The sequence below is a fragment of the Mustelus asterias genome, chromosome 14 (assembly GCF_964213995.1).
Source record: "Mustelus asterias chromosome 14, sMusAst1.hap1.1, whole genome shotgun sequence".
Lineage (NCBI taxonomy): Eukaryota > Metazoa > Chordata > Chondrichthyes > Carcharhiniformes > Triakidae > Mustelus > Mustelus asterias.
Window position 1 is genome coordinate 21,346,617 of NC_135814.1, and position 14,461 is coordinate 21,361,077.

The 14,461-nt window shown below is 44.6% G+C and overlaps 1 protein-coding gene across 1 annotated transcript in view; it reads right to left on the bottom strand.

Moving 5' to 3' along the window:
- Nucleotides 1-14,142, bottom strand: part of kif5c (kinesin family member 5C) — a 168,299-nt gene extending 154,157 nt beyond the window's left edge. The window contains exon 1 of the mRNA XM_078229160.1: nucleotides 13,546-14,142. Coding sequence (XP_078085286.1) covers nucleotides 13,546-13,674 — 129 coding nt within the window. The 5' untranslated portion in view covers nucleotides 13,675-14,142. The remainder of the gene's footprint in view (nucleotides 1-13,545) is intronic.
- Between the last annotated feature and the right edge of the window lie 319 nt (nucleotides 14,143-14,461).

The window sequence follows — 14,461 nt, forward strand, 5'->3', positions numbered from 1 at the left end:
ACTGCAAATGGAAACATTGCCCTTTGACCAGGATGATGAGAACCATGTGCAAAGAGGACATTTTCCTGCTGGTCTCTACTACCCTCAACTCTAGAGAGATCATTGCCTTGGCAACATAGAAAGACATAGGAACACAAGAACATAGGAACATAAGATCAGGAATAGGCCAGTCAGCCCATCGTGGCTGCTCTGCATTCAATAAAATCATGTCTGATCATCCACTTCAGTGCCTTTTTCCCATGCAATCCCTTTGCATCATAACCACATGATTCCTTTTCCGCCATGACCATTCACCTGGGAGGATGGAGCTCAGGCATCATGATTGGCATTGGGCGGCATGGTGGCACAGTGGTTAGCACTTCTGCCTCACCGCGCCAGGGACCCAGGTTCAATTCTGGCCTTGGGTGATTGTATGGAGTTTGCACATTCTTCTCATGTCTGCGTGGGTTTTCTCTGGGTGCTCCGGTTTCCTCCCACACTCCAAAGATGTGCAGGGTAGTTGGATTGGCCATGATAAATTGCCCATTGGTGTCCAAATGTGTACAGGTCAGGTGGATTTGTCATGATCAATTATGGGGATAGGTCAGGGGAGCGGACCTAGGTAGAGTGCTCTTTCGGAGGGTCGATACAGACTCGATGGGCCAAATGGCTTCTACACTGCAGGGATGCTATGGATTTACAGAGACATGGCTACAGGGAGACCAGGGATGGAACATCTCAACGTATTCACTATTTGGGAAGGACAGACAAAAAGGAAAAGGTGGTGGAGTTGCATTGCTGGTTAAAGAGGAAATTAATGCAACAGTGAGGGAAGGTATTAGCTCCGATGACGGGGAATCTGTTTGGGGAGAGCTGAGAAACAATTAGGGGCAAAAAATGTTAGTCGAGGTTGCATATAGACCCCCGAACTGTTGTGGTGATGTTGGAAAAGGCTGGGAACAGGAAATCAGAGACGCATGCAACAAAGGAACATCTGTAATTATGGGTGACTTTAATCTGCATATAGATTAGTCACAAATTAGTCCCTCCTGTAGAGAAGGAATTCCTGGAGTGTAAATAGAATGGTTTGCCGGACCAATACATTGAGGAAACGAATAGAGGACAGGCCATCCTCGACTGGGTTTTGTGTAATGAGAAAGTAATAATTGGCAATCTAATTGTGCGAGACTCTTTGGGGATGAGCGACCATAACGTGATAGAATTCTTCAACAAGGCGGAGGGTGATGTAGTTGATTCCAAGACTAGTGTCCTGAATCTTAATAAAGGAGACTGTAATGGTATGAGGCACAAGTTGGCTATGATGGATTTGGGAATGTTACTTAAAGGGATGATGATGGATAAACAGTGGCAAGCATTCAAAGAGTGCATGGATGAACTGCAACAATTGTTTAATCCTGTCTAGCTGCATGCTCAAGATCAGTGTGCAAAAATGCTGTGCATGACCTTTTAAATTTAAGTTTATTTATTCGTCACAAGTAGGCTTACATTAACACTGCAATGAAGTCACTGTGAAAATCCCATAGTCGCCACTCCAGCACCTGTCTGGGTACACTGAGGGAGAATTTAGCATGGCCAATGCACCTAACCAGCACATCCTTTGGACTGTGGGAGGAAACCGGAGCACCCAGAGGAACCCACACAGACACCGGGAGAATGTGCAAACTCCACACAGACAGTGACCTGAGCCGGGAATCGAACCTGGGTCCCTGGTGCTGTGAGGCAGCAGTGCTAACCACTGTGCCACCGTGCTGGTAAACTCACTCCACCAACTTCTACCCTTCTCCTGTCACCCACCAACTTCCCCTAACACTATAGACCCACCCAATATCACCAATCCTCTCCTCACTGACACCTTTGACTCTTCTCTATTACCATGGACCCTATCATGATCCATCTCCACATGCCTTTCCTTCTCTCAGAGCCACACCCATTACCATCCCTACAATCACCCTGACCTTGTCCCATCTCATTTTCCAAACCACCTGTAACCCCCCCAAACACCCCACCCCTCCCACTGTGACCCACCCAAGGAGACCTTCACCTACCTAGACTCTCACTCCGAACCAGCCACCCCGATGCACCCAGCTTCCCCCTCTGACAGTGACTTCCCCCTCCCATCACCAGAACCCTGAGTCCTTCCCCCAGGACCCCACAATCAACACCACTGATGATATCGCACTCTAAAGACACTTGCTGCCCTCACTGCCACCGCACCCCCTGCCCCAGCCCCTGTAACAGATACTCCCTGTTCTCTCACCACCACTTTCTGCCACCCCCCTCCCACACCAGCACCCCCCCTCCCCCCACCCGTCACTTCCCTGGACACGCCACCTTTCCCCTATAAGTCTGCCTCCTTTGTCCAGCCTTCACTCCACCCTGCCCACCTAGCGACCCCCTTCCAGCCTTCACCTGCTTCTCTTGTCCAGCCTTGGTGCAGCATTTGCTAATCGCACTCAACATCAGTAAACCCCCCAGAAGAAAGAAGCGACATCTACAGTCTTCAAATTCTCACTGGCAGGGAATTTAATTTGGAGGGCAAACTTAATTCTAGCAAGGTAGCCATTTAATGCACATTCATGAGATGCTAATGCTTGCAAATCGGCAAGCTCAACTCACCTTGGAGGTGAGGAGAACAAAATTCCAACAGTTTGTCCCGACATCGTGGAACACATTTTGTGCCCCCTGCCAAATCACGTCCACCCCAATTCCCGTTGCTGGCAGGCACCCAAGGTGTCTACACTTCTTCAAAGGAAATGCAGCCCAGAGTGTTGTTTTTGGGAATTCAACTACAATTATTTTAAAAGCATTCAATAAGCTCTAGAAGGGTACATCATTATGGGCATTGGTAGAGCCTAAGAGTGTTCTAGGTTGTCAATTTATCTGTGTGTATGCACAGGAGGAGTGAGCTCTGCAGCAGGGAAAGGGATATACCAAAATGGTGCTGCTTTTCACAGGCTCCATGCAGCAAAAGTATTGCTGTTAGCTAGCTCTGTCATTGGAGCTTAGGATGAAGCGCCAGGAGCTGTTTGATAGCTCTGTGCAGTTCGGCCTCAGGAGAAGTCTTGGGAGCTGAGAAAGTGGCAGGAGCTCACTGGCTCCAGGCTGGAAAAGATTAGGGCTCAGAAGAAGCCCTGGGAGATACATATAAGGGGGAATTTTACCATTTTGAGTCTAAGTGCCGGATTTGGGCATCAAATAGATCCGCGCCTGGAATCCTCTTTGCAGCACGCCCATACGCGTTTTGCCGGCTCCAATCCGATTCGTGCTGTGGGCGGGGCATAGCGCTGGCGGACCGATCGGAGCTCTGAACTGCGTATGCGCAGTTCAAAAAAAATCTGACAGCGCGCCCGGGCGCGAAAGAAAAAAGCAGAAAGCGGAGAGAGCGGCTCTCTGACGCTCATCCTCTGGTCGGGGGGGGGAGGGTTTGTGACGTATCATCCTCTGATCGGGGGATGGGGGGGTGGGAAGGGAGGGAGTGTGACTTACATCTCTGGGGGAGGGGGTAGGAGAGGGGGTGTGACAGATCATCCTCTGGTCGGGGTGGTTCCGCTGCCTGTCTGCGGCCGGTCGCTCCTGGCACCATCACTGGTACACTACCAGCCACAGCCATCTCTCCCGCTCTCTCGCACCTGCAGGGAAGAGTAATCTGTGGCTGGTAGTGTACCAGTGATGGTGCCAGGAGGGATCGGCCGCAGACAGGCAGCAGAACCCCCCCGACCAGAGGATGAGATGTCACACCCCCTCTCCTCCCCCGCCCCCCCCCCCCCCCCCCACACCCCCCCCACACACACACACCAGGGAATGGTATGTCACACCCCCTCTCCAGGGGATGCTCAGTCACACCCTCTTTCCTCCCCCCACAGGGGATGATGCGTCACACGCCCTCCCCTCCCACCCCCAGAGGATGAGACGTCACACCCCCTCTCCTCCTCCCACCCACCTCCCGCCCCGACCAGAGGATGACCTGGGTCAGAGAGCCGTTGCAGTCTCTGACCCCGCTCAGCGGCAACTTCAGACTTTTATTTTGCAAGTCGGTAACAGCGCGGACGCGGATCGGGCCAGAAGACGGTAAAGTGGGATTTGGCGGTAGAGTTGGGCATTTAAATCGTCGGGCCGCCCGATTCGAGTGTGCGCCGGACCCACCCGAATCGGGTGTCGGTAAAGCCGCGATCTGCTTGGAATCGGGTGCAGATCGCGGTATAGGCCCGACGCCCAACTTTATCGCGATTTCGCGCCCGAAAACGGGCACAAAGTTTAGGTAAAATCAGGCCCATAGTTTGTTGTAGTTAGAGAAATTGGAGTTTGGTGAAATTCATGAGCAGTGCCAGCCCAATGGACATAACTAGCTATTAAAGAGCTGAAATTGCACCAGTAAGTAAAGGGTAAGAGTGCACACCCATAAATCCAGGAGGATGGAATATTGGGAGATGCGATTGAAACCCTGGGGGAGAGCAATCAGTGGGGTAGTCCAAATTGGAGCAGCTTTGAGGGAATTCAAAAGCTTGATCTTCAAAAGTGAAAAAGTTGGGAGTCCCTCGTGATGGAGACAGAGTTTCAACGAGATTAGTTGACTCACAGTGTTCACTGATGTCTGGGTGGATTGCTGAGAAATCCATGGGACCTGTCTTGGTTGCGTTTGCCATTAAAGTGTATGGCAAGTGTTCAACCACAGTTTACCTGTTAATTAAAATTTACCTCATGTTCATTCTTAAAGTTCGAGCAAAAGATAGATATTCTAAATTGTTTTATCTTTATGACCTTGTGTACTAAAGTTTATTTTTTGATTGTTCAAAAACCATGGAATCTTGTGGTTTTATTCACTGGGCAAGTCTCTTGAATCTCAAACTACTTTAAACAAAAGGTTATTGGTCCCTAATTGGACCTTACCAAACGCCTGGGGACCTGGTTTTGGATTATAACAATGGCAAATGAGCAATAATATTGCAAAAGTCAGAAACTGTTGTTCTTGGAATCTGTCCAAGACAAAAAAAACACAAGCTAGCAATTTCACACTTTGAATCAGTTAATCACAAGACTGAAGGCACCATGAACTGCGAACACAAGACTATTTCTAGCAGGAAAATAGAAGTATCTGAAAAGCACAATAAATGAGACACGTTGTTGTCTATTGCAATTCTGAATGTTAAATCCCATGCAGTCATGCCCAGACACTGGTACAAGTCCAAGACAGCTGACTATTTTTTTCACTCAGAGGATGTGGAGATCTGAAATGCACCCCCTGGGAAGGGAGTGGAGGCCATAAACCCTACAACCGTTTAAAAAATATTTGGATGAGCACTTGAAATATCATAACATTCAAGGATATTTGGCCAAGTGCAGGAAAATGGGATTACTGCACCTTGACTGATAGCTATTGTCGGTGCAGACTCGATGGGCCGAAGGGTCTTTTCTGCACTGCATGACTCTCTGACAGCACTCTCACAACAATGATGGTAGAATTATACTATTGGATGGATGGATAGTCAAAAGTGTAATGCACACACCAGGTGCATTTTAAAACATGTAGAGAATTGCAATATGTCACTGCGCTTAAAAAATTGCATGCCGTTTCAAGAGGTCAACTTTGGGTTAACTTTGGCAGAAATGCATATATAATTTCTCCTTTCCTTAGTGACTGCATCCAGAATTTTACCGTCCCACCCACCATGGGGATCAGGGCAAGGGGCAGACAATGAGAAGGTCCATTAACCTTCGGCGGGATTTTACAGTTTTGGGACAAGCGAGGCCATAAAATCCTGCCCTGCATCTCTGATTGTAACTTCTTCAAATTGAAGATTAGCTTCTAAGACTTCACAATGCCCTTCCGATGCCTAACCTGGAAATACAGCTCATTATTGAAGTGCAAAACAAAGTCCTATCTGCTTATTCATTGGAAAGTTTCTAAACTCAAATTTGAAATGTTTACCAGGACTTCTGGATTCAATGCCCAAAGATTCAGTGTTAGCAATCCAACCAGTAACTTGCTAAACGTGCAGTTAATAAGATATAAACATAGCAGGGCTACTGTTTTACCTGGGTCAAATATTTAAACGTGGCTAGCTTTTGACTGCACATTCCTACACTCTGTATTTACATCAATGAAATAAGTTATAGGCACAAGTGCGTTACCATCCTAATTCATTTGCCATTCAGCTAAGTGAGAGAAAAGGCTTATTATTAAAGATTTTTAAAAAAGAAAGGAGAGACTGATGAAGAGAGAGGAGAAAGAGATAAGAGGATTGGGGAATAGAGGAAAGTAAGAGACTAAACATAATTTTGAATCACCTCTGACATCTGTGCATCAGTTGGTAACACTCTTGTTTCTGAGTCATGAGGTTGCAAGTTTAAGTCCCACTCCAGGGCTTGACCACTGGAATCAAGTACTGAGGGAGTGCTGCACTATTTTAGGTACTGTTTTGCGTAAGAGGTCCTCTCAGGTGGGTGTAAAATATCCCAAGGCACTATTTCGAAGAACCATAGAATCATAGAATCCTTGCAGTGCAGAAGGAGACCATTCAGCCCATCAATAACTCTCTGACAAGAATACCTTACCCAGGCTCTCTTCCCCACCCTATCCCCCTAACTCCACACATTTCCCGTGGCTAACCCATCTAACCTACACATCTTGGGGCACTAAGGGACAATTTAGCTTGGCCAATCCACCTAACCTGCACACCTCTGGACTGTGGGAGGAAACCAGAGCACCCAGAGGCGACCCACGCAGACATAGGGAGAATGTGCAAACTCCATGCAGTCACCCAAGGCCGGAATTGAAGCTGGGTCCCTGGCACTGTGAGGCAGCAGTGCTAACCACTGTGCCGCCCAGGAAGAAAGCAGGAGGTTATCCTGTTTTATTCACAATTCAAAATTCCCAGATGTAAATGGAAATTGAATTAACAAAACTACCAGGTTCTAAAAATATTTTAAATCCAGCACAAGTTCAAATAAAGACCTGCAACACAGAGCAATATGACCTGCAATTACCTTGGCCATTTAACCCTCACATTAATGCTAAACAATATGCCCTGTAAAGTCAAATCTTAAATTTAAATCTGAGCAAAACAGCAGAGATTTCATCCGGAGAAGAACCTAACATTTATTAGAACACAAAATGCAGAATAGAAAGAGAGTATTTTAAAAATTACCCTCTTTGCCATCAGCCAAGATTGAAGGACAGAAATGTACTCTTCCCACAAAACAAAAGCACTTCCACAATCCATCAAAATATTTTCACATCAGCTAAACTATGACTGAATTCACTGAAAATAAGGCTGCATTTCTCTATACTTACTTTAAAAAAATGACATGAATTACTCTGCAATTTTTTTTGTCACACTTCACTAACTGGTAATTAACACAATTAAACTGAGAATACTTCCCTAATGCACACTTACGAAACATTAGGATTACATCCTTGTGTTCCCAGATGCATTTCTGGTATTAAAAAGAGTTCTTTTTTAAATGTGCAAATCCATTTGAATCATTTAGTTGAATGTTTGTACTTGTGGCTAATGTAATCCCTGAGACGATTCTCCAAGACACAAACCCTTAACCCCTGCCGCAAACCCCATTCCAGAATGCGATAGCCGTTTCAGCAGAATTGATATGAAGCAGTAGTGGAAAGCTCCATTTTATTGGTATGCTACTCTGAAAGCAGCAACACAAACAAATACTTTTATCCCTTAGGCTGCAGGCTGGGTTAAGTCAGCAACCATGCGATAGGAAAGCAGTGTACAGCCCCGTACCCTTTCACTGGCTCCACAATTCAATGCAATCTCCATTCTCCATAGCAACGCCACCATATTGCTGGAAGCATGCTGTGAAGTTCTACTCTTTACATTCAAACTCAATCTTTTCATACAGATGAGAGATGCCGCAATACTTTATGGTTTTCAATCTGATTAGTCATTTTCAGATATATTTAAGGCAGGCAATTGCTTCAGAATTGGCAACAATGGGGTGGGGGGGAAGAGATGGTGGACACTGGGGAAAGGGGGGGAGGGGTCGGTGCGGCAGTTGGGGAGGGTGATAATTTCAACCTTTTTTTGCAACAGTGCAGATGGATTTTTGGCTGCAGAATTAAAGGATGATTTTCTGCCATGTGTCTCTTTTCTCTCCCATTTAAGATAGTACAGCAAAAAAAACTCTTGGATTTTCTTGCATATTTGCAAACAATTTATAGGAAAAACTCCAGCCTATTCCTAAATTTTGCTTCATGTTTCAAGGGTTTGCAAGTCTGTTTTCCAAAAGAGAGTAAGAGTTTTCCAAATGATTTTGTACATTTATTTTGCAAAAATTTGATATTAAACCAAAAATGCATCTTTTGGCCTTCAGGTTTGCCTTATTAATGACCTCCACTAGACTCACAACACCCTTCAATACCTTCTTCCTTCCCCAAGCTACACTTCCTTCGCTCTTTTAATCCTTCAGGGAATTTGTTTGCTGTCATATCCATCCTCTTTCCCTATTCATCATCAGGAGGATAATGGGAGAATAGTTCCTGAAATAGCCACAAACTGTAAAGCTGCCATGATCAAGTGGCTAAAGCAACTAATGGGGATCTACTCTATACATCAGTATATTACAGAAATTTTCTCAGCAGTGTAAGGAATAAGTTTAATTAGAAAAATTGTTTCCAAAGACTGACATTACTGTTAGCTGGCAGTAACATGGGTGGCTTGCCTTTTGGATGCATGCGATATATCCATATACTCGGAGGCTTTGAACTTCACAGTTTTACTCTGTTGCTCTCAGCTGCAGATGTCGTGAGCTGCTGGTACCAGCATAACATTGTTGTCAGATGAGAAGGTATCCACCAATAAGGCAAATTACCTTTAAGCTTACAAATATGAATCAGGACAAGCTAATAAACTGGGCTCTGAATATGGATCTGAAATATTAACTCTGGTTCTCTCTCCACAGATGCTCCCAGGCCGGTTGAGTTTTTCCAAAGTTTTCTGTTTTCAGTTAATAAACTGGGAACATTTGATTCACATATATGTAACACATTTTTTTTGGGGGGGGGGGGGGAGGTCTTCCAATAACACATGAACAGTAAGTTTGTACTTGCTCCAAAAATTTGCTCGAAGTCCTACTTACCTTCATTGCTCCTCATTTCAACAACTAATTGAGATACAATCTTGCTTCCTAAAGAGGACCAGGAATATAATGAAGTAAGCATTGGCTTCATTCATTTCTTACCTTGGTTTCTTTGAGGATATTCAACCCTTAAACCCTTCTTCATTTTTTGATCACAAGTTATTTTTGCTAGCTGATAGACAGCATGTTAAGCTCATCAAAATATCTTGCTAAGTTCCAAGGAAACCATTTCAAGCTCTTTCCCCACTCTTTCTCCAGAAGACTTGCCTTCCTAATCCTACTCTGGAAGTGAGATTTCTCTCTCGATGAATTACACTTCATGATTAGTTCCAGCTTTCACAGTAGTGGTGAAAAAAGACATTTTGTTGAAGCTTTTTTCTTGCACTCATCAGGACAATGGTAAGAATATCAATATTGGGAGAAACAACAACTTTATACTGTTTGAGAAGAGGGTGTTAATTGGCTGGCAAGTGGAAGATACTTATAATAGTACACAGGGCCCAATTCTTTGCAGTCAGAATTCTCTGCCCATTGAAGTGGTGGAAGCTTCCTCGTTGAATATGTTTAAATCACGGGTAGATAGTTTTCTGATCGATAAGGGAATTAGGGGATATGGGGAGCAGGCGGGTAAGTGGAACTGATTCGTTTCAGATCAGCCATGATCTTGTTGAATGGCGGGGCAGGCTCGAAGGGCCAGATGGCCTACTCCTGCTCCTATTTCTTATGTTCTTATGTTCTTATGTACACACATTGCGCCTGTTTCAGCTAAACAGAAGTGATAGCCATTTTTTTGGTTCATTCCAAAGGGCAATGCCTTGACCAGTCAGATTTAAACTGCCTGGTTCAAAATTCGAACAATACTCAGCAGTTAACTATCAGTCACCACCAACTGCTGTATTCTCCTCTACCAATTAAGTCCACTTGTCAACCAATCATCGCTCTCTTCTCATACTGTATGAAATTGTTGGTTTCCCCTGACACTGGTATTCTTGAGATTGTCCTGAAGAGTGCAAGATTAAATACTTCAACAAAATGTCTTTTTTTCAGCCATACTCGAGTTCTGAATTAACAGCAGTCATACAGTTTGTGCCACGGCTGGGAAACTCAGAAACCCTGCTTCACAATGCTTTGTTTCCATCCTTCTTTCTTGGAGGTTACAATTCTTTATATCCCATAAATTGTGCAAAGAATAAAATGTACAAGATTAACTTGCTTCCCCACAAATCAAGTTCCAAAGCAGTAGAACATGAATTTCAGAACTCGGCTGGTCAAAAATAAATGTGCCATGAGAAAACAAAGTTCCAGTTGGTTCACTGAATGAGAATACCTGTGAAAACTTGGCAAGTCTGCATTGAGCATCACTTATTATTCAACTTATATAATAACAGAAGAGACAGCAGTGAATTCCCACCAGAATGATTCAGAGTGGTCAACACCAAGTTTCACACCTATCAAACTGAGATGGAAAATGTGCAATCAGAGCTCTGTGTGCTTGCAATGAAATTGGTCCTGTTAGCTCACAGCCATCTGCCATGCCTGTTCCTTAGGCTTCCCTGGCATCTCCTTAAGCTTAACGATTCGAAAAGGTGTACTGATTGCAGTAATGCACCCAGGAAGTGCAAACCAAAGCGGTGCGAAGCCATCTCCACAGGATGGACAAAAAGTCAGCTTGTGCTATGAATAATGTATCAGTTGCATTAGCACAGGGATGGCAATATAATTAGCCTGTTAGAATTGTAAACATGTTTAGTCATTTGCTTCCAGCCAACCAATTTTACAGCCTTTGGTTTCTCCAATAGGTCTTTGCTGTGAATCCATGTGTAGTGTTACATGTAATTGCAAAGGGCTTTACATTCATTAAGGAATTTTCTCGAATACTGTACCAACTTTTCTCTTTGCTTTTTCCTTTCTCTTTCATTTTTATCACTGCCCTGTGCCTTTCCTTGCAGGCTCTAATCAATTAAAAGAAAAAAAATCACCCCACCCAGGAATGGCATCACAGGTGATCATTCAATACTGGTGCTCCGTGAACAATTTCACCGATAACCCCATAAAAAGAGATATTCAAGGATGATCCCAGAACCAAGATGACACACTCAGCAGGAAAGGTTTCACAGCCGAGGGCCAGTTTCTCCAGAAGAGGCTGACGGATGGTGAGCCTTTAGCATCAAGAAGTGCTTCGATAAGGTAGACAGAGACATTTCCACTTGTGTGGGGGCAGGAAGTGGGGTTCAAAACCAAAACACAATTATAAGATAGCTACCAACAAATCCAAGAAGGAATCAAGAAGTAATTCAGGAATGGCGTGTTTACTCAAAAGTGTAGTTAAAAAATTTGGAACTCACTACCATATAGAGTAGCTGGGGTGAACAGCGTAGGTTGGAGGAAGTTAGATCAACAAATGAGGGAGAAAGGAATAGAAGGATATAGAATTCATAGACTCCCTACAGTGCAGAAGGAGGCCATTTGGCCCATTAAACCTGCATGGACAACAATCCCAACCAGGTCCTATATTTATAACCCCATATGTTTATCCTGCTAATCCCCCTGACACTGAGGGGCAATTTACCATGGCCAATCAACCTAACCCGCACACCTTTGGAGTGTGGGAGGAAACCGGAGTACCCGGAGGAAACCCATACAGACACGGGGAGGATGTGCAAACTCCACACACACAGTGGATATGTAAATAGAATTAGATGCACAACAGTGATAAGGGAAGCTGACGTGGAACACAAATACCAACATGGACGAGTTAAGTGAATGGGTTGCTAAGTAGTCTCCAGTACAGCCCCATCTTCTCAACCTTGCCCCTAGCCTGAGCGGTGGTGATCCTCAGGTTAAAATCACCACCAGTCAGCTCTCCCTCTCAACTGGGAGAGCAGTCTATGGTCATCTGAGACAAAGGCGACGACTTTACCTTACAACACAGAAACAGGCCAAATATATTAATATCCCACAGTACATTAATGCCAAAAGACTGAATAATGAAAGAATACATTTAGTGATGCAGGCGCAATTTATTGGTTGGGGCGTCAGTGCCCGGTCTCAGGTAGCACAACATTATTCCAAACTGGCTACAAGGCGCCAAAGCGAGGGGATGGGAAGAAGTCAGCCTCAATTCCCCAGTGCTAATCACTATGCAGTGCTGCCGGCTGTAATGCGTGATTAGAATAGACTCCGCTCTAACACACTGGGAAAGATGGGCGGAGGAGAGCATGGGAAAGCAGAGCCCAGCAAGGACCAGCAGCTTCAGGAGAGGCGGAGGGAGACTGGATAGGGAAGTGGGGGGTGGGGCGGGATAGGAAATGAAACGGAATTCAGCAGCGAGCCGGTTAAACTGATGCATTAAATGGGTGGAATGCTACAGCAAACACAACTGCGCATATCCACTGTGCTGGCAATGACATCATGTTCATCAATTTCAGCCTGCACCACAGACTGTCCACACAGCAAGATCCCATTGGCTGCTTCACACTTTATCCTGGCAAAATATAGAACTTCCTCAATATTTAATCGGCACACCAATGAATCCGCGACAACTCACCGGATTCACCAATTTAATTCCCTTTGCACTGGGATATGATTTGCTCCTCTTACCTTTTGCCACCCCCTCCTCCCCAATAATACCATCAAAAAGAGGCTAATGAAAAATAATTTGACGCCTCCTACACTGAAAGGTATTTGGATTACCCCCCATTGCCATATCCATCTTTTCTGGTGATTCCCAGTCAGGATAAATGGAATTCACTCCATAATTTTCCACTTAAATACGAGATTGATTTTAGATAGATATATAGAGAGTTAGAGAGAGAGAGAGATATGTGGAGAGAGAGAAATAGATAGATAGATGCTTAAAATACTAGATTGATTTTAGATCGATATAGAGAGATAGAGATAGATATATAGAGATAGATAGATAGAGAGAGATAGATATATAAAGAGATAGATAGATATATAGAGAGATAAATAGATATATAAAGAGATAGATGCTTAAAATACTAGATTGATTTTATATAGATTAGTTGCGGCGTTGCCCGGAGTTAGGTGTTGACAATGAAACCTATTTCATTCGATGTCACCCCCCAACCCCCTAGAGAGACAAAACAGAATTCAGATCATCTATAAATCAAATTATCAAATCTGGCTGGCTGGAAGGTTTTTTTTTGAGTTGTAAAAAATAAAAGACAATCGTTGTTCAGTGCCTGCGTTATAATCACACTGGGCATCTCACAACGCCCCGGATTGTGCACTGACAGCAGACATGGAGAATTGAATGAAAGCGATTGTCCCGCTTAACAAAGCGGCAATAATCCACTAAATCCCACAAAAAGAACTTTAATTTCGACAAATCAAAACTTTCGCACAGGATGTTATTTTTTTTTAAAAAGACAGAGGGGGGAGGAGGAGGGGAGGTGGAATTTAGAGAGAAAAATAAAAACCTACCCCTAAAAGATTGACCGTGTCGTCGCCTTTAAATTTCGGGATGAACTGGTCTCCTCTCAAGATCTCAGCTTGGCTCAGAGGCCTGAATCGACACATGACTTTAATACTGCATTCAGCTGGGTCCGCCATCGCTCGCCTTTTAACAGGAACTCGGGGATCACAGCCAAAAGCTTCCGAGGAGGCAGAGAAGGAGGAAAGAGAAAGAGTATATCCAATGCGGGAGCAACACTTGCCCTTTTAGCTGAACATGGTGCAGGTAATCAATGCACCACACACCCACTCCACTCACTGAGGGATGCTAGGATTTCTGCATCGGGGCTGCAGAATGTATTAGCTGCAAATAAAACATTGGGGGGGGGGGGGAGTATAAAAAAAGAAAAACTGCTATCAGCGTGTTATTATGTTTTAAGGTTTTTTTTAAAAATGAGTACTGCACACTTCACAGTCGATGCATGAACTTGTCAAGGTCAGTTCCTCCTGCGGTACAGACAGCGATCCTTGCTGCTTCTAGCATCTGCATTTTGAGAGTCTCCCTGCCATCTCGCTCGCATCAGCACCACGGGTACCTTTCTCCTCCGCTCCAGCTACTCTTCTGTCCTCAGGCTTTCCTGACATCACACCATTACCTCACCACACACACACACACACACACAATAGCTACCTCCTTCTCGCGATACCATAGGGTTGATTGGGAAATGCAGTCCCAACAACATCTCTTTCCCCCACAGCAGGTAGACTGATACATTTGCTACTTGGCCCCATGACTGCAGTGAAATGTGCCCCCACCCCCTGCAGTGCAGCAGTAAAATGTTCTTACCCCACCCCTCCTTCCCCAGATGTACATTATCATAACAATAGGTTCCTATTTATTTTTGAATCATATAGCAATATAACCAGCAGGCTCTGGAACAATTCA